The following is a 20,398-nucleotide window of genomic DNA, read 5'->3' as shown; positions in this document are numbered from 1 at the left end:
CCATTTTTCGGCTGGTGCTGGCATATTTAAATCTCCAATTGAATTAAAGTGACTAACGCTTGTAGCACCTTAAGACTAAAATGTCTCACATGTATATTCTCTATAAAGCGAAGTTAAGTAAAGCTTGACTACGAAAATACCTTGAATACATAAACTTGACTTGCAAGAGAGTTAATGGGGCTAACCACCACAATGAGATCGGTTCTGGTCTAATTATTCAGGTCATACTGAAGGTGAAGCGCCCAATTTTAATATCTCAAATACTCATGCTATTGGCAATATCAAGTAACTGCGTTAACCTGTATTAACGTTAATTAAATAAATAAATAAATAAATAAATAAATGTAGTAGTATAACAATGAAACATGTAATTTCTAATTGAGATTTGTAATCTTTTGTTAGCTTATTAAATATAAGAATGTAATATTAAGACGTAATTAAGGAGAACGTGCAGCACCCGGACAAACCAATGTAGGTTTAAGGGTGTGATGTATATATATTTTTGTAATATTCTTAGTGTTTAAAATAAATAAATAAATAAATAAATAAATAAAACCGATTGTTGATGGTCACTGACTATTGATCCAGACAGACTCTGCATCTCTGTAATCTCCGACCTGGGAATACCGTGACTGACGAAATCCGTAGGGATACCAAGCAAGTATGAATACGTCATATGAGTCAGCAGGCAAGAATGAGATATCGCACGCAACTTGTGACAATATATCAGTCTTTCATAAGATTTGTCATGACTGTCCATATATTTGAACCACAGACCACATAAATTCTTCCGTGATCTGAACAGACTCTAGATTTATCTGTCAGTGCACAAACATCAGAAAACAATCTGTTTCGTCTCAAAATCTTCCAGTGGAACGCCTACATCATAACCCCTACCATTACACCTACATGATTTAAGATAGATTATTTACGGCCATTGACTTACAATTTACGGCGTAATTTTCGAGTAGTGTGCTATAATTTTCGTGGTCACAGAAATTTCAAAGGCAGAATTCTGCGATAAGTTAGATAGTTGGATTTCAACAGTTCATATATAATTTTACTTCCTCAGTTCTGTCAGCTTCACTTTCATCTTGAGGTTAAGGAATTTTATTTACTTATTTCTTTGGAAAAAAGTAGTAAATAAATTTCGCCACTACAACTATACAGGAATAATATTATTTCTACCATTTTTACCAAACAATTAAAATTTGGGAACACTTTTGTCTATAGTTTGACGGTTTCATTCCATTCCACATAGACTTTCTTGAAGGTATTTTAATTTTTTGCGTTTCTTTAAATATTACAGAAGAATATTAAAGTTTACGGAGTTGATTTAGTTTAGTGTAGTTTAAATTATAGAAATTACATTATTTTTCATCTTGAATTGATTTAAAGGAAAAAAAAATGTTTATATGGAATTAGCATCATAAAATGGAATGCTTAGAGAATCCATAGAGAAAACGATAAAAAAAGAAAAAGACCACAGACAAACTACTAGTGCATTTCGTCGAGTCTGCCATGTTTTGTCTTATTTGTCGCGTTTGATCAACGCGTTCGCGATTATCGTTCTAAACTGCAATTTTCTAAACGCATTGCGGGCTGTGTTAGTGTATAAATAGTGTAGTTATTGGTGTTATAATAATGCTTGTGGAACTTTGAGTCAAGGAATTTGCTTTTGATGCTTGTGTTAGCGACTGGTGTAAATTCGCTTTTCATCAGAATTTTGGAATCATTTACTAGTTCACCTTATCTGTTCAATAATTTCCGTCGAAATTTAAACATTTGCTGTTATACGCTCCAGTGATTTCATAATATTTTGTCGATTGTGTGACGCAACCCACGTGCACAATACATCGCGCATCTCATGCACATTTGTTATTATTTTGTCGGTGAGTCCGCAAAGCAGCCAGTGCACTGTAGAGGATAAGTCGCGTCGCTCGTGTCGCTCGCGCCTCGTTAGAATTTGTCGGGTGATGAAAGAGTGATCGCTGTTGGTTGTGCATCGGGTGCGCGAGGATTGCGCTCTTGTGTGGCTCGGTGCAGTGGCAGCGCACACGTGACCCGGGACGAGTGTTTGGGTGTCAGTTGGCTGCGGTTCGCGAGCGCACGCAAACAGTCCGCCTGCAGTGCGGAGCGCGGCGGGCGTCAGAGGTGAATCACCGCTGGGTGCCGTGTCGGTCGTGTTTACCCGCGAGTGCATCGAATAAGTGCGGAAGTGCATAAGGCATGTGCGGTGCGCCTCGCTGATGAGACCGCGGCGGCGGCGTTTGAGCGCGAGTGAGTGAGTTATGTCTCTTGGGTTATGAGTGTGTGACAAAGTTGTAGTGCTGAGGACACTGGAGCCCCTAGACGGAGTTGGGCCCGCCGGGGCGGCCCTGGTGCTTCTCGGGGCTCCGCACGAAGGCAAAATGGCAGCGTGGAACCGCCACCACCATTTTAGTATGCTCGTGGATGAAAATGCCAAAAACAAATGTAAGTAGTTTCTTTCACCTACCCTCCTTTTTTTAAATATTATACCTACCACATTTGTTTGTAGCACCTCACCCACAATAATACATGTAATGTTGAAAATAATTTAAAAAATATAAATGCCAGGTGGCAAAATTCTTCAATAGAAGCCAGAAACATAAAAATAGAATAGAAAAGTTCTAATATATATATATATATATATATATACACACACACACACACACACACACGCACACATAAACTTATATTTATATGTATATATGTTATATTTACTTACAAGTTTTGCAATTTTAATTCACGGTTATTCTATTGGGTTTTCATCATTGTCAACATGTTTCAACAAATTATACCTACAGCTACTATATGTTCAAAGTCGTTTCTGATGTTACAGTTTATTTGAACTTGCAATGGCTTTCAATGGGGTATTTTAATTTAATAAGCTTTAAAATAACTAAATTTATTGCGTATTACCCATTTTCAACTTTTAAATCAAGGATTGATTTACAAGAAATAAAAAATGTAGTCTGCCAGTGTTCCTTTTATGTCAATAAAAATAGTCTGTCATACTCACATGTAGACAATCCATCCTCAATTCAAGAATTTAAGTGATTTAATTATTCCTTATCATTCCCTTGCAGCAGTTTTATTAAGACAGAGATAGTAAATTTGTTTAACAACTTGTTCGTCTCGTCACTTGATATTATAAATAAAAATATGTTTGCGCGTGTAAATGAATGTTTTCAAAATTACTTTTTGCTCTACATCCAAGTACTAAATGAATACATGTATAGTACGCACAAGGCTAATACTCCAGCTGGGCTGGAGCGGACATGGCGTGATGTCGTCTTCACACAACAGAAGGCATAAGCTTCAGACTTCTCCTTCCACTGAACTGTCCAAAATCGCGTCTATGTATGGTGGCCTGATGGTGGAAAAATGTCTTTGATCCTATGTAGTCCTAGTATTATAATTTATGAATAAGTACCTATAAACCCCTATATGCTAATTTTTAGTGTTGTTTTTTGACCGCCATTTTGAATTCGATATGTGGATTTTTTTACACTTAAAGTCATTTTATTTCCCTAGTCATTTGTGACATTTCTGTGTGTACACCTAACCTATAGGGATTTGTAATTTGTATGACAGTTGTCTTGTTTATTTCAAATTTGAACATTTGAATATTTTTTGTTAAATACCAATTTACCAATTTCAACCAGACTATATTTTGTTTACAAGAAAATCTGGTTGATTAAAATAAATAATTTTGTAACCAGTTTAGGTAACAAACATAATTGAACTTATGAAGTAACACTATCCCTGGGATACTTTACATAGGCATAAGACAATTTTCCATCCTATCACTTCCTTTGCAACTGCAAGGTTACCAGGGGTGCACATTGTTGAATGCACACTCTCTGTCCACCTTAATGTGTATTGGCTAACATCCCTTTGACCTGATTTTCCCTCTTTATAGGCCACAGCTGGATAATTTGCCTAACCAGTTAGAATGGTGAGGCATAATTCATGTACTTCTCTTGTAGCCCTAAACATGTGTATGTACATATATATTTATAATATAATATATTTGGGAAAACAACCTTTACTTTGAAAAAAATAGTTTGAACTACATGACGTACAAAAATTATTTGATTTTGTAGGAATACGTAATTGTATTTTAAATTAAAAATGAAGCTACCCAAACAAATGAAAAAGAGTAATCGGCGCTGCTACCGTACCGTAAAGCGAAGATTGCTTTATGACATAATTTGTCGGTTTACTTTGGGGCAAATTATGTTCGGCTCATATAGCCTCGACCCTAAAACTGTTTAACGCGCGCCGACCTCCCTAACCTTTAACCTAATTCTTCCAACCCTCACAGATGGCCGCTTGCATTGACGCTTTTATTAGATAACATGAGTTTTATGTCCAACAAAGAGCCTGACTATATTCAATTGGGATACAATGCTTACTGACTGTTCCGTAGTTTGTTCGAAATTCTCGGAATAAAATGAACATGAAAATGCACAGCATTATAGCAGTAGGATGCGAATACAGAAGTATAGCGAAAGGTAACTTTCACATGATTTTAAATGAATACTGACCGGTCTTCCTTACAAACTGTCTGCTTTATGTTGTTCGCAAGAAAATTTTGTAGATTGAAGCTGTTTTTATTCATTCCTTCTAAGAGAAAGCATGGCGAACGTTTCTTTGAAAAAATGCTATTAAACTTAAACAACGGTAATCGTTTTTGTGTATGAAAGTAAAATGACGTGTGTCGCGCCTCTAAGAACAGCTGCTCGAAAAGGCGGTTAACCTAGTGATCCGTTCACATGACACCCAGTGAACTCCAGCAAAACCTATATTTTTATTCAATTTCTCGGAGTCTCGGCCCGCACCTCCCACGCTCTTGGCATCTACCGGCGATCGTTGCATTCGACTTGATCTAAATAACACAAAGATAATGCTTTTAATACCCAGTTTCTGGGAATATCAGGGCAGTCTCTGTCGACACTGTATTTACACTTAATTGCCTACCTATTTAATTATGTGTCAGATTCGGTTTCTTTCAAGTAAATTATTCCATATATTTTTCTTTTAGTGAACACAATCAGCTTGGTCTTCCAGATATGTTTCAATGCGGAAAAACATTTACAACAACAACTGGGAATTTACCAAAGACTAATTGTACCACTGTATCCATAAGGATAAAAACCAAGTAAAAGGAAAAAGATAAAGGAAATTATTAATATATATATATACACAAACACTGACCATGTATTGTAAGGTTACATTTTTAGAGAAGGAGCTGTTGACAGAACTATAGTATGTAAAGCTATTAATTCGTAAAGCTATTGTAAGAAGACCGAAGTACCAAATAAATGGGCCGCAACTCCGAGGCATGCCGGAACTGAGTCGCATTTTTGCGATCAACTTTCATTCACCGTCTGAAAGCTGTTGCTACGCGGATGCCTTGCCGTAGCGGCGCTGTGCTGTCATTAAAACCAAACGTTCGCGCACCGGCGACCGTCATCGTCATGTAGATTATATCTTGCAGTTTGGAAAGTGCACCTCTTGTTTATTCTGCATTATTTAGGATTTTTTCAAAATCTATATATGTATATACTTCGTCATAGCAGCATTATACAGTGTAAATTGTGGTACTGTTTATTCAGTATAATGTCGTCGTAAAAGACAATTGTTCTTCTCAGTATAAAAAAAATCTAAAAGAGAACATGAGTTTAAGTTTTGTGCGTAGTCGTTTCAACATATTTTAAGAACCCGAAATTGGTTGCAGTCCGTAAAATCGAAACATTTCAAGCGGTAAACGCTGACAGCTTCTTGCATGATAACACTGTTATACCGACAAACGCATGCCTCCAGCAGCGTCGCTAATTTACCGATAACCAGTTACCCCATGTCTCGGAGAAGTCGGGCTTGCCGGCCGGTGAATGGTCAACCTTTCTCCGACACACAGTCTAGACGGTTCGTTGCGACCCTTGAATGAAATTCACATCGGAATGCGGAACGGCGATTTATCGGACCCCACCAAAATTGTCGGTAGGCATTGTGCGGGTGAAATTGTCTCTTTTAATTAGAAACTTCGCATTCGCGAGCTATGAAGGAACTCAGTTCCGCGACAAATGCCTCTTGACATTAAACTAAATTTATTTTTTCTAATTACTTAGTGAGAATTCACCTCATTATACGGTAGACGTACCTTTGTACACGGCCAAACATTTCGTACATTGTGTTATCGATACGTCATCAAAATTTCTAGAACAAAGTAGGTGCGCTAATATAATTTATTTTCATTTCCACACGTAATAAATATTCCAAGAACTCTTAGCCAATAATGACAGTCAATACTCGGGGTGGGTGTAAAATGTGTGGGTTTTGATGTGGGCATTGGACCCAAACTTAGTACCTATCTTATGCAAACGGCTAATATTTCTATGACCGGTCTGCGCGACCCATTATTTCTGTGACCGCGCTCTCATTGCGCACAGACGATTTGCATTTTAATTGAATTAGGTCTCGCTAACACATCACATTTTGTCTTTTGTCGTTCTAATAACAATAAGCATGGTAAACTCGGAATTGTTGCGTATCATTATGATTTATAGCAATTTTGTTTAGCATAACTGTCCATTTCAATTGAATAGTTCAAGCCTCATAGTAAGACATGATTACGTTACATCAAGTCCTAATTAACTAGACTGATGCAACCAAGTTGTTATAAAGATCGTACACAAAATAGTTAATCAAATTCACAGACAACGATTGTTGAAAATAGTTAACCCTAAAACGCCCCCCGTGTCATCGTCCGGCGACGGAGGTTTTTGCGAGTCACAACGGTGTGTTATTGTAATCATAATTGAATGAGTAAGAAAAGTTACACAGTATTAACGGTAAGTAAATGGATGTATGACGTAGCCTCTTAGAAAGTAGACGATGGACCGCCATCGATTTAGGTGACTAATATGGGTCACGGCGGAGTAGTTTCTGTTCACTAAGTTATCATATCCGCATTTTTATCAGAATTAATTTACGTTCCAGATTCCTAATTGCAAAACAACGATTTTGTCACCACGTACAGTGAAGACGTCTTATAAGCGGTTTTGGTCGCACAATGTATTTGATAAAGAACTATAGGTACCAATAAGAGCCGTATAGAAGGTAGAGGGGCCTCAACAAGGAAGAAGTGGTCAAAATATAACATTTTGGCGTGGCGCATCCCAGCGGGCCTCAGGGCGTCGATGACCGCCAGTTTTTGCACGCCAGCCACAACCGCCTTCGCAATCTAGAGCGTGCAGCCTCGTTCTCATCTCTCGTTTGCGAACGAGGTTGTAACTCTATTGTGTACGTCATGTTCATATTTGTTTATTATCCCTAAGGGTTATTGCTCCTCTTTCAGTCCGAAACCATAAGTACTTATTTAGTTTTACGATATTTTTTTGTTTTAGGTCTTGATTTGGAACATAGCATCGTATCTTTTTGTAAACCCATCACATCCATTTTTCCGGTGTAAAAGCATGCTCTATAAGTGTGCAACAATGTAACATTATTTTATCCAATTAAACATAGCCCTGAACACGAGTGAAAAAATGTCTAAAGGGGTTCCAGTTAGACCCATTTGATTACATTATACTGCATAATTAATCAAGCACAATGAGCAAAAAGTTGAAAGCGTTCATGCGGAAAGTAATTAACAAGCAGTGTTATTGTTTTCAGCTCATCTTTATCTTGTTTGACAGGCAAATTGAGGAAATGGGCTCTAAGTAATTGTTTAGGCGTAAACAGTATAGCCCCAAGTGAGAATAATAGATGTCGTGTAGACTAAGAAACCTTTCCCTCATTCACATTACCTCGTATTGAGATGGTGATTGGAGCGCGCCACTTTGCTTCTGATTGTAGACTCACGAAAACCATTAAAAGGTATTATTCAAGACTTAAGCTACTCCAATTGGAAATTATTTAGAGTTTCTCACTGACGGCGGCGGTAATATTGATGTTCGTGACCTCCTACGGAGTAAACAGCGCTGTCATAAACGAAGACTTCCTGGCAGATATTAAAATAACAATGATTCTTGTTGAATGTTTTATTCATCAATTACATAAGATACAGAATCGCGTGTCGATGACGCGGTAGACGTATGTATTGTGAGTCGATAACGGCTCAGGCGCGGCGTTTTCGCGCGCGTTTCGGCACCGGCGGAGCCCCTCGGGTGAACGGCCAGACAGGCGGGCGGCCGGCCGTTAAACCTGCCTCGGAGTCCGACCTGTCCTACGGCCTGTGGGCCTCGTGTCCGTGCTACACCATCGACACTTAGCGCGCCAACTCATGGACGCATCTCACCGTGTTCACACACTGTCTCTTAGGGTCGTATTCTAGAACTCTACTCAATGCTCAAGTCAGGATTTGAGTATGGTTTAAAGCACTCGAAATCATACTCAAGTCCCTGCCATTAGGGTCGTATTTCCAGTGCTTGTGTTGCCAGTGCAATCCTGACTTGAGCATTGAATAGAATTCTAGAATACGACCCTTAGGGTCGTATTCTAGAACTCTACTCAATGCTCAAGTCAGGATTTGAGTATGGTTTACAGCACTCGAAATCATACTCAAGTCCCTGCCATTAGGGTCGTATTTCCAGTGCTTGTGTTTCCAGTGTAATCCTGACTTGAACATTGAGTAGAGTTCTAGAATACGATTCTTACTGACATAAGCTGAGCTATCTTTATCTCAGCATGTCAGGTGTACAAAACAGTTAGTTGCAATATTTATATAACAAGGAAAACGGCTTTGTTCACATATGAAATGCCTAGAAATACATTATGAAATGAAACTATTTTTCCGGATTTAAATCGCGTATATTTGTTTTTTCAAACAAACCGACGTTGCGGGCCCTTTACAGGTCCCATGGTCACGGTTCAAGGTCAACCTGTAAGAGGCCGGAACCGTCGGTTTGTTTGAAAAAACAAATATACGCGATTTAAATAAGAACTCGATATATATTATAAAACATTAATGACTTGGATAAACATTGTCATGGAAAATTAAGGATATGACCATATTTGTATACATTTTTAAACAATACGAAGCAGCATTAAAATTTATATGGCGAGGGCACCAGGTGCCGCAGACAACGGCAAGTATTGAAGTATAACTGTATATTTATTTATAAACATATATTCATTGAAGTTTACGTGATTATTATGGTCAATAACCAATATGCGTGTCACTGCTAGCCATGTGTCTCTTTCAACGGTTAAATTCAAACATAAATCCGGATTCCGCTACTCGAATAAATAAAATTGTGTGATGAAATTGATGAATAATTAACGTACAATATGTTCAGATCTAAAGTGTATTTGAAGAAACTTACAGCTGGCATAAACTACTTCGATGATATTATAGTTTCAGTAACCATGTCAACGAAAGGCGTCTGTATTTTAGTCCACTAAACAGTTGGTATTACAACAGATTTATTGGTTCACATTCCGAACGATTTAATGTATTTCCTTGGAACCAGCAACGGCAGTCGGGCCAAGGTAATGCAAATGAAGTCGATTATGCTGTGTTTATGCGACCGCTCGAGCGTCCTTGTCACTATGAAAATCTAGTGGTTGCATTATTCTTCTAAGTGCTAATAGAAAATCCGTTGAATTATTCACCAGTTGGAACCGACTAATAAAAGCGTGCTCGACAAGACGGTGGTATAGAGGTCGATATGTAAAGAGATGCGATCTTTTCAATAACATCATTGTGGGATTGTTTACTGTGCTGTTCCAGCACAGAATGCCGCGCTAATGCAGCCAGTGTAGTGCGCGCTAGGCGTCGGATCTCGGATGGAACCAGTCAGGAGCATACGAGTAGGATAGAGTCAGCGTCTGCCTCGGAACCTTTTCAGTCTTTGTTTGCGCAGCGGATTTGCATACAATTGGAGAAATCGCGTGGCGGGCAGCAGCCGGGTAAAAAGGAATTCGTTTAGTTTTATGCATATAACTGAGTGTTCAAGGTGCGGACCGTTTTTCTCCTCATTGCATTTTAATTCTGCTTCTAGAAAAAGGTAATTCAACGTTCCATTAGCAATGTACTGTATAAATATTATCTATTCTCTAACAAACACACAGGTGATACGTGCGTGCCATCGTTTAATTATGTACATGCAACATTCACCTAGCGCATTTTTCCCATCGGGATAAACAGAGCCCACAGGTTTCCACTTACCAGGAACCTGATACAATCTTTCTCCTCATCAATTTTTATTTATATGCAAATAACTGAAAAACGTTGAAAGAGGTAAGAAACAATTGTCCTAAATCATTGTTGTCCTAAATCAAAACATAATTCGTTATCATGTCATAAATTTAATTTTTATTATATTTTAACACCATAAAACTTTAAAGATTGTACTGAAAATAATTTTCAAGAAGAATGTCTTTTATAAATAATGTGGAAAATTCAATCACACGAATTGATCGGCTATTAATAAATCAGTCATCGATAAAAACGATATCCTTGATCGGTCAGTGTGCAGAGTTTACCGACATGTTTGTCATCTGCATCACGTGGCCTTCCGCTCGGTTATTACCAGTCCGCTATAGGTTGACGCGTTAGTTGTGGCGGACAGGCCGCGCGCGCATACCGTCCTTATCGACGCCGGGCCTAACGCAAGCACGCATCAACAACGCCACGTGTATAAACATTGTTGCACAACAATAACATTACACACGGCGTCGCGCGCAAGGACGCGTTTGATGCGAACTCCGCGCGCTCCGACAGATTGTTCCATCACTTAAACTGCGCAAATTGTGCACTGAAAAATACCTAACTACTATACACAACACATACACAAATACGATGCGCGCACTCAACGCATTGCACCGGCGAACGATGCTTCTTAACGATTGTCGGATGCTTCAAGTGCTTCTTTGTTTCATTAAAACGGTCAACGTGTGTGGTCCGCAATTGTGCCCTTTTGTTTCATAAGTGCCAGTGTATTCTTTATTGTTTGACCAGTGTGCGTTAGTGGGATCTTTAAGTGCCAGTAGCCGTAGTTGTATTACACATGTCCATCCAAAAGGAAGAACCCACTAGCACTAGTAAGTCATCTACTAGATAATATAGAATTAGTTACTAACAATCTATCATTTTTGTTGCCGCAATTGGAGTCGTATTGCTACAACACAAGCAATGTGTCAAGAAGGCCGCCTTTAATGAATTCCTTGAAGTCTCGGTCAGAGAATTGCGCAGTTGCTTACGAACGAACGACTATCCTTACATTTTACTTAAACTTCATGTCACGGTTCACTACAACCTTGTTCTTAATAGTTTACAAAGTTAAAGCGCCAAAATTGAGATAATTATCTTAAAACACTGTCAAATACAGTCTATCTTTCCAAAATATTTACGGTTGCATGTTCCTATATATGAAAGCTATAATTGCAACATTTTTAAAATTCACCTAAAGACCAATCGTTGTAATTAGCAGTTCTATATTATTACTTAATACTTACGTTGTGTAATTAAATTCACGAGTTATCAAAATTATATTAAAGTTATACTAAAAGACTTTTACACACACATGCATTGCAGATAACAATGATTTCGCACATGCTCATTGTGTATTGCGTCATGTTTTGCTTGACGAACGATCCAATTCACGACTTTCTTATCTACACTTATCACCTTACCAAACGGTTTGTTGCTTACGACATCTCATATGATAGCAAAGTTTGTAAATTGATATGAATTTAATTCTAATTGCCAATTACGTTTTCACACATAGAAGAGTTAAATTAATTTACACTGAAAATTGCAATTGTGGTGGGTAAACCGCGAATTCTGGTATCGTGCACCTCCCACGCCAATCTACCGGGCGGCTAGGCAGTCGCATTCCACGCATACCTACCACAGGTTGTCGGCCGGCACTGTGGCCGGTTCCGAACAGCTTGCACCGGTGACGTAGAGTCTCGTCGCGTTCGTCGGCCCGAGCTGTGCACCAACCAACCAACCATGCCATTTTACGCCCCGCCCCCCACCCCCCCACCACAATATACCATAAGACCCCATAGGAAACTAGAACCTTATCACAAAGACCACTTTATTCTGGTTGCGATTACTGCGCAGTAAAGGCAAACTCAATATCACTGATCATTGCTTGTAAGATCGCGCGCGCTTTCGCCCCACGCTACCTTAACACGTTGAATTGTCACATCACTTTGCAGTCTATCACGACAATAAGTGAAAGTGATCTGCATTTGTCAACCCTTACTACTTTTATTGAAAAATGAGCTTATCACGTTGAACTGTAACTGAAAATATCATCAACCTGCCCTTTACACGCAAATTAAAAAAATAAACATTGATCTATCAGGGAAATTACTGAAGTATATACACTTTGAGTGATCAAAATCGTGATATATATTTAAAAAGCAAACTTATATTTCCGTCCTTTGTATCTGGATGAACTAGTAAGAACATTAATACTAACTAATAAGCGGAAGTGGCCTGATTTCAATCCACGTCATACATTCATTCATCCGAGCGCACGACTCACCCGGATGTTGATCATTTCAACCTGTTCGTCTGCCGCGGGAATGTTTTCGAGTTCAAATTTCATCACTTTCCAAATGAACTCATACGTCATTATTTTAACATGACTTAATTACAACTACACATAATTATTTTTCACATAAACAATGTTTCGGAAAAACTATCTTAGATAAAAAGCCTAATAGCAACTTTTGTTAATTCACTAAATCGAAGTGCATTTTAAAACGTCGCAAGGTTCGCGAGTAAACTACGCAGTTGCATTTCTAGCGGTCACATGCATGAGTATGTGTGTGTCGATTATAGTGGAATGCAGCGCGCGCTTGTGTGCATGATAAAAGAGGCCTTCAATCACTTTAACTACGAGCGACATTCACGTGCGAAAGGTACTGGAAACTAACTTTTGCTGCCAACTGTGTATCGTGCAATTTGCGTCCGTTTGAGAGTGAAGACGATGTTTACAATGGAAAAGTTTGTTACACGCTATACCTATATAAATGGTAACTTCTTTGTTTAGGTAACTATTATAGTTAAAGATTCACTTCTTATTATAGTCGCGCGTGATTAAACTTCATGTACATCACATTACACGATCAAGTGATGTATAATTAACACCGTTAAAAAGAAACCTGTTGCTGGCGACATTACCAATTTAAATTAATTCTTAATTGAAATGGAAATGTAACTCGAACCTTACTAGACGTTCAACAAACTTACTTGTGCGAAAGTCATGTACAACGAGCGCGATTCGCCGTTGTTTTATTATGAAATGTCATTTTGTGCCAGACAGTACATAAATAAGACCGAATTAACTTGTCTGCGACCTCACAGACGTACACGGCAAGGGTCGCCCTTCGCACCTCAACACACAACTTAAAACAAAATATCCAAGCAGTTCTAAATCGAAAACGCTATTACATTAAAATAGAGGTCGATAATATCACTCCTAACATCTTCGTTTTATACCCCTCTGAAGACTTTGTTTCATGGAAACTCGTATTTTATGGGGTGATTTAATTTAACGGATTAATATAAATTTTTATGGGTGAAATACTTTAAAATTTATATTACTTATTATCATGCAATTTTTTTTTTTTGTGCTGTTGAATTTTGAAAAGGTTCAATTTCTTTAAGTACATTGTTACTTGTTAGCAATAGGATGCAACTCAACTTATAGTTATTTATTTTTACTGTTAATGTTACTTATTGTCATGCAATTTTATTTTTGTATATTATAGAATTTTGAGAACTTGGATTCCGCTAAGTTGATTGGTAAGTGGTAGGAAACGCAGCTATTTAACTTATAATGTGTGATTTGTCTAAAGCGGCAAACGTTTACAAGTTTCTGGTAAATAATTGGCTGCATAAGACAACGAGAGGTAAGGGATATATCTCTGTTGGCCTCAGTCTATCTGGCAGACGACTAAATAAATAAAAAATAATTATGTAAACTTATGGAGTAAATTATTAATTAATTGAGTTTTTCAAAAACTGAAAGTTTTTACGAATATTTTTTTTATTGGCAAAGTTTTTTTCATGATTAATGATTTAGCATTGACTGTTTTAAATTTAGCAAAACCACGTTTTCATTAATAATTTCTTGGTGATAATATAATTTTATACTTGATACAAATTCGTAGCTAAAAATGGACTTGAAACATTTACAACAATATTTGTGATTGGGGACTGATTAACTTTCCCAGAGAAGAGACCCTGTGCCCGCTTTCCAGCTTCGTCATTAGACACCAATTTCAATCTGTATTTTCTCATTAAAAGCAATGTTATTTATTAACCATAACTCGGAAGGTTTTCGGTTACTACAACAGAAATCCTGTGTATACTGTACAGGGGCGACACCATTTACTACAGAACAGCTTATTTGGACTAAATAATTTAATATCAGTAAGACTATATCGATGAGTCTGATCTGGGGGTCTACTCTCGATCACCATCCGACATCCGGCCAAATAAGCAATACTTGACCAAATGAAAAGACGCTTGATGCGAATGATGCTTCATACTGGATACTTGTCTTTTAATTTTGTCGAATATTACTTATTTGACAGTAATTGTTTCGGACGGATGTCCGACGGAGATCGAGAGTAGCCCCCTGAACAGTTGTTTAGTTAGTTCAAAAGTTCGGAAAATAATATTTCATTTACTCAATTCATATGCCACAAATAAATACAATTACATGTAGATTGTCCTTCGTGGCAGCTCCGACATATTCTCCTAAGGTAAATAATGCTGTAACACCAAACTAAAACTCGTGTTGTACTTCAACTCACTAACACAACTTTACTTGCGGTGGTAACTTTTAGCTTAGAACAAAGAATGATTGCCAAACACGTTAATTAAATTTTTATTTAATTTTTTTTAATGTGACTGGGGTAGCGTCCTTAATAAGTTAGACTCAACATTTAGGTAAAAGAATGAAAAACAAATATTATAATATAACGTCTTATTGTATGGAATAACCATACTTCTATTTTTGGACAGTAATTGTCAACATTACGAAATAGATCAATACTTGGAAAATATACAACGTATGTATTATGGCATGGAGACACGTCAAACGACTGTCTTTCATAGGGCGTATGAAAATATAATTAAAATCACCCGTAGAGGGAATCACCCGTAGTTGCAGACTTTAACAACACGTTCCAAGTAAAAAGTCAGTCCTTCAGACATGTCGAAGCGTACCCCGGGGGCTGTGTGGTGCGAGAACTTATCGACCGAGCGATACTTAGCGACTTGTTCCGTGCTCCTATTACAGAGTGTGTTGTGCATAAGTATGAAGTCTTACGGCATCAAGAAAGTACCAGACAATATCTTTTCGATTCATAGCACATTATATTTAAGATTTTTTTTTTTTTTATAAACTTAAAAGCCATGTCGCATCGCAACTTGCTACTTTTTTTTAAAGCACACACTCATAGCCCTTCACTAGGGAAACCCTGTCGCGGGTGCCTTGAACACACATATAAACAACCTCAAATTACATCCAAAATTAGGAGAGAAATAAATGTAGGCCATACAAATATTTCACCCGGCCCGGGAATCGAACCCGGGACGACTGCGTGGCAGACAAGCATGGTAACCGTTCGACCACAGAGGCAGTTAATTAAGACGCAGATACTGTATTGTTATTTTGCTAAATCAAATATGTCAATGTAAAAGTTGACATTACCGTACAAGTAAAGGTATATAAGATATATATAAGAATATATATAATAAGAAATCAAAATTCAGGACTGATTCATCAAACTTCATAATATACCGAATCCTCGAAACTAGTGTAGGCGGTGGCGTATCTACAGGTGAACTAAGATTATTCACACGCCATCAAAATACTCAATCTGGTAGCAAGATATTATCATCTTTATTTAAGAATATTGCCAGGCACCGATCATTGATCTTCTAACGATTAAGTTAGATAACTAGTTTTCGACAAAATGTCCCTCCGCTGAGAAGTTAAGATTGCTTAAAGTTCAGCTAAGAGTACAAATTCTTGACACCCTTGACGCTTCGAAATTAAGATATACTTAAGCATTTTTCAAGTTAGTATTCAAATAATTGATGGAATGTCTGAAAACATTAAAAACAATCTGTCCAAACATACGGCCTTTACAGTTACGATTAGGATGTACATTATCTTCATGTCAATCAATGGTTTGTGGAACTATATTATCATAGTCGTAACGGATTTCGAAAAAAAACGAAGTACAGCGTTAACGTTAATATGTACACCAAATATATACAAAAAATTCTAAAACATTCCAAAATTATATGCATGAAATTGTTTTAGTAGCAGTAGAGCTCCTTGTGAAAGAGTTCGTCCAGGGAAGTACTGCCACCTTAGCTATTTCTGCCGTCAAGCAGTAATGTGAGCATTACTGCGTTCTAGTTTGGAAGAGTAAGGATGCTGGTGACATCACAGGCACATGGAACTTGTCATCGGGGCCGGGCGCAGTTGCAATGCCTCTCAGATCGTTGAAATTAAAAGCTCTCTGGTACTGAAACTGTTATGGACAGGCGTGTCGATTACCATGAGGCGCACGACTTGTTCGTCCCGTTCCTTAGTATCATAAAAAAAATCTAAATATGACAAATAACAAACATTACAAAATAAATTATATGGAATAGGAACAAAAGACGAACAAGTCATAAATGGGTTGCATCATAATTTAAAGACAGAACAATTTGTAGAAATCGAATTCTTCAGTCATAAAAAAGTAAAACAGAAAATGTACGATCGGATGGCATACTTACCAATACTTCCATTCCCCAAGGAAGTGTCATCGGAAGTCTTTTATTTCTAACATATACCTCAATGACCATCCAAAAGTAGTATAGGAGACATGTGTACTATTCGCAGATGAGATCTCCATACTCACCTCATAGCAGAATAATGCAAACCTAAACTTAAGCTCAATTCTATTTTTGAAAGAACTTCAAACTGGACGGAGGAACACAATTTAGAAATAAATTTCAAAATACCAGATTAATGGCGCTCCACCTGTACCAAAAACAACCGATAAAATTAAATTTCAAATTCAATAACGTAGATATAGAAAAGTCAACCTCTTCACGTTTCTGAGTATAGTTATTGACTTATACATCAATTGGAAAGCGCACATTAATAAAATAACTAGTAAAATATCCAGTTTCGTGTATGGTTTCAGTGAAATAAAAAAGCCTCGAACATACAAACAGCGCTGACCGCCTCCAACGCGAACGCTTAAGCTTGGCTAAGCTACGGTATCAACCAAATTCTTACTTTACTGAGTATATACATCCTGGAAATAAGTAAGTTCGTCCGAATGTTAATTTATTTACAAAGCGCGAAGACTTGCCAACTAAATATTCCTTCCAACACAAAAACAGATTAATAGGATAATAGTCTCGCTATTAATGTTGCATTCGTCTAGTCCGTTTGTTAAGTTTATTAAAATTTATAACAAATTACCAAAAGTAATAAAAACAGAAACAAGCGAAACAAAATTTATTGAAACGTTAGAAACATATTTATTGGCTACACTACATGAATACTTAGATGATAGGAATATGTCCAATTAATAATTTACATAATGTCATATTTAGTACTATAATACAAATATGTTTCATAAATTACGTTACTGTAAAAGAATATTAATATAAATTATTATTATGTTATTAACATGTTCTCTTAACACACAATGAGCAAAATACATGTACCCGTAATAATCTTAAGGCTTTAGTAAATAGAATAGGGTCAGAATCAGTTTAATTTATTCGGATTTGTATCATTTGCTGGGGACCTTACGGGGTCCATAATGAACTTAATTTATGTTGGCTACCACCTTGTATATATGATAACATTATGATATGCAATAAAGTATTGAGTTCTTACTTTTAGCAGTGTCTCCAAATTATACCCTGAACGTTTATCACTAATTACAAGTTTCTTACCATGCTATGATTTCTTATTTGTTTTCCTATCGACATTGAAAGAGGGTAGAAAGCTATATGTGTTCTTACAGCTGTCATCTGGCACTGGCTAGTCAACCCCTGACCATGGAGTGTGTAACCGTTCCAAAATATCGGGAGAATAAAAAGAAATCATACAGTGGTGAGAAACCTATAATTAATGATTAACCACGAAAGTCGTAAAATCTATAATGTCCACATGTATCTATTAATGTCGCAATAGTATTTAAAATCCAATTGTAATATAAAGTGTTGTGTTTCATTGTAGTGGGCGTGGTCGGCGGCGGAATGCCGGAGACGGGCGCTGGCGAGCGGCGGCACGTCCCTTTGTACGGGCGGCTGGTCGCCGAGGAGCAGCTGGCGTCCATGAGCGCGCCCTCCGACATTCAGGTGAGCGCCGCCGCGCGCGACCATCGAGCTTTCTGCCGCTACTGTACCCCCACCACCCAGGTAAATGATGCACGAGGCAGTTTGCTGGGCTCACTCCAATGCCATCAGCGACTAACACTCGGGATTAATTGTTGCACAGGTCGCAGCAAATATCCTATATCATACTGTACGAAGCAAGTGCGAATAGCGACTTAGGTCCCGTATCTAAAAAAAGCGGAACGAGAAGTGCTGCATATTGGTGATTAGCATATTTCATCATATTTAATAAAAGAATAGAGATGTCAAAGTAACGTGATACTATTAGTTGTTGAAACACAGTTCTTCTCTGCTTTGCTAGATGATAAGCTTTAGGTTTGATATATGTCAACACGCTTCAGTGTTGTGTGTGGTTTGCAAATATCATTCCATACATTATAATCTGCATTAGCGCGCCATAATTTCGAGCTCACTTCGTGTCCAGGGTTGTTCCTGTTATTTGTCGCGACCTCTGAAATAGTGTAACAATCATAGTATAGATAATTCATAGAAAGTTTTATCGCCGTGGTCAAGTATAAACCAGTCCCGGACCTCTACAATCTAACAAACATTACATCTTATAACAGAAGAGCTGAATCCTTAAGGTTTTACAACAAACATTTTCCTTTGCGACAATGACAAATGATTTATTTCGCTATGGTAAATACAACAAATCAAATCGGTCCTTGTTAAAACACAAATAAAAAATCAGTGTGGACATCTATGTGTATGTATAAATGATATTAATTTGAAAGCTTGTAAAGCAGCTTGTTACAGCGACATTCTCTATGAATCATCCCGGATTTCTTGGCTTTGTCACAAAGACATCATAAATACATATATTATATTGCATCTAATTGTAAAGCAGTCAGTGATTGCCACTATCTTATTATCTGTCCGTTTAGCATTAACTTATACAAAGAATTAAAAGAGACTAGGTTAGCTTTGCCAAAGCTTCGTAACCACACGTATACCAATAGCGCGTAAGTAAATAAATTAATGAAATAAAGTGAAGCTAATTTACCGCGACGAAGTTTACTGAGAGAAACGACATCACTAAACGCTCGTGTATTCGGACGCCGATCGATATTTCTCCGTGTCTAGACTGGGTTAATTAATAAATTTGCCCGACAGGAGTTATTGCGAAGATTGGGTTAGTTTTAGTAGGTAAATTAACTTTGCTTTTCTTAGTAAATATTTTGCGGTACAACCACTACTACTACGTTATTTTTCTGTTAATAACACTGTATTTTCTGCACGATATTTTTTGTTGTGATATATTATCATGATATTCTTTTCATTTTATATTTCCTTTACAAAACTTCACTCGACTAATAAATAGTTTTTAAGCAAATTATAACGCAAATTATAACGCAAATTATAACGCGGGTTTCTATGTATAAAGTCAAATATTTTCGAAAGTGTAAATCGCGAACTGCCTCTAGCCTCTTTTGCTTATCCCGCTTTGGTTGTTCCTTGCTTATTTTATTATTTTTATATTCATAGTTTTAAAATTAACATGTTAACCGATTTTCTCGATTGCCCAGGCTATGCAAGCCCGAATACCACATCATTTTCGAGACCCCTCGACGGCGCCGCTTAGGAAACTCAGCGTTGACCTCATCAAAACTTATAAACACATAAACGAGGTAAGTGATACTTTATACGTTAAGGAAATAGTCTCTAAACACCCAGGTGCAGTAATTACTATAATACAAACCAAATAAAGAACCAAATAAGAAATTATCATCATTTAAGAACATGCGATCTTATCTTCAATTGACTTCAATCTTTCACACTGAAATATGAGTTCGTTTAATACATTTTTAAAATGAATACTTCTACAAAAACAATTTTTATTCAAAGGTACCGAGATACTTTTTAATAATACACATACGGATTATAACAAACAGATCACACTGTATTGCACAGTCTTGTGTTTGTCGTTAATAGTTGATCACGAATAACATAATAATTAATTTACCTACCTCTTTCAAT

At 37.3% G+C, this 20,398-nt stretch overlaps 1 protein-coding gene across 4 annotated transcripts in view; it reads left to right on the top strand.

The window, feature by feature from the left end:
- The first annotated feature begins 1,540 nt into the window (after positions 1-1,540).
- LOC113238273 (serine/threonine-protein kinase minibrain) overlaps positions 1,541-20,398 on the top strand; it is a 134,325-nt gene continuing 115,467 nt past the window's right edge. Inside the window, exons 1-3 of one of the 4 annotated variants that reach the window (XM_026475085.1) lie at positions 1,541-2,475; positions 18,264-18,445; positions 19,948-20,049. In XM_026475085.1, the coding sequence (XP_026330870.1) occupies positions 2,412-2,475; positions 18,264-18,445; positions 19,948-20,049 (348 nt within the window). In that variant the 5' untranslated portion in view covers positions 1,541-2,411. Of the gene's footprint in view, positions 2,476-10,598; positions 11,077-18,263; positions 18,446-19,947; positions 20,050-20,398 lie in introns of those variants that run through there. The other 3 variants (XM_026475088.1, XM_026475089.1, XM_026475087.1) reach the window with 3 other exon arrangements.

The sequence above is a fragment of the Hyposmocoma kahamanoa genome, unplaced genomic scaffold (genome assembly GCF_003589595.1).
Source record: "Hyposmocoma kahamanoa isolate Upper Pololo Valley unplaced genomic scaffold, ASM358959v1 95, whole genome shotgun sequence".
NCBI classification, from domain to species: domain Eukaryota; kingdom Metazoa; phylum Arthropoda; class Insecta; order Lepidoptera; family Cosmopterigidae; genus Hyposmocoma; species Hyposmocoma kahamanoa.
Note: the sequence above shows the minus strand (reverse complement) of the source record. Positions and strands in the feature narration are given on the sequence as shown.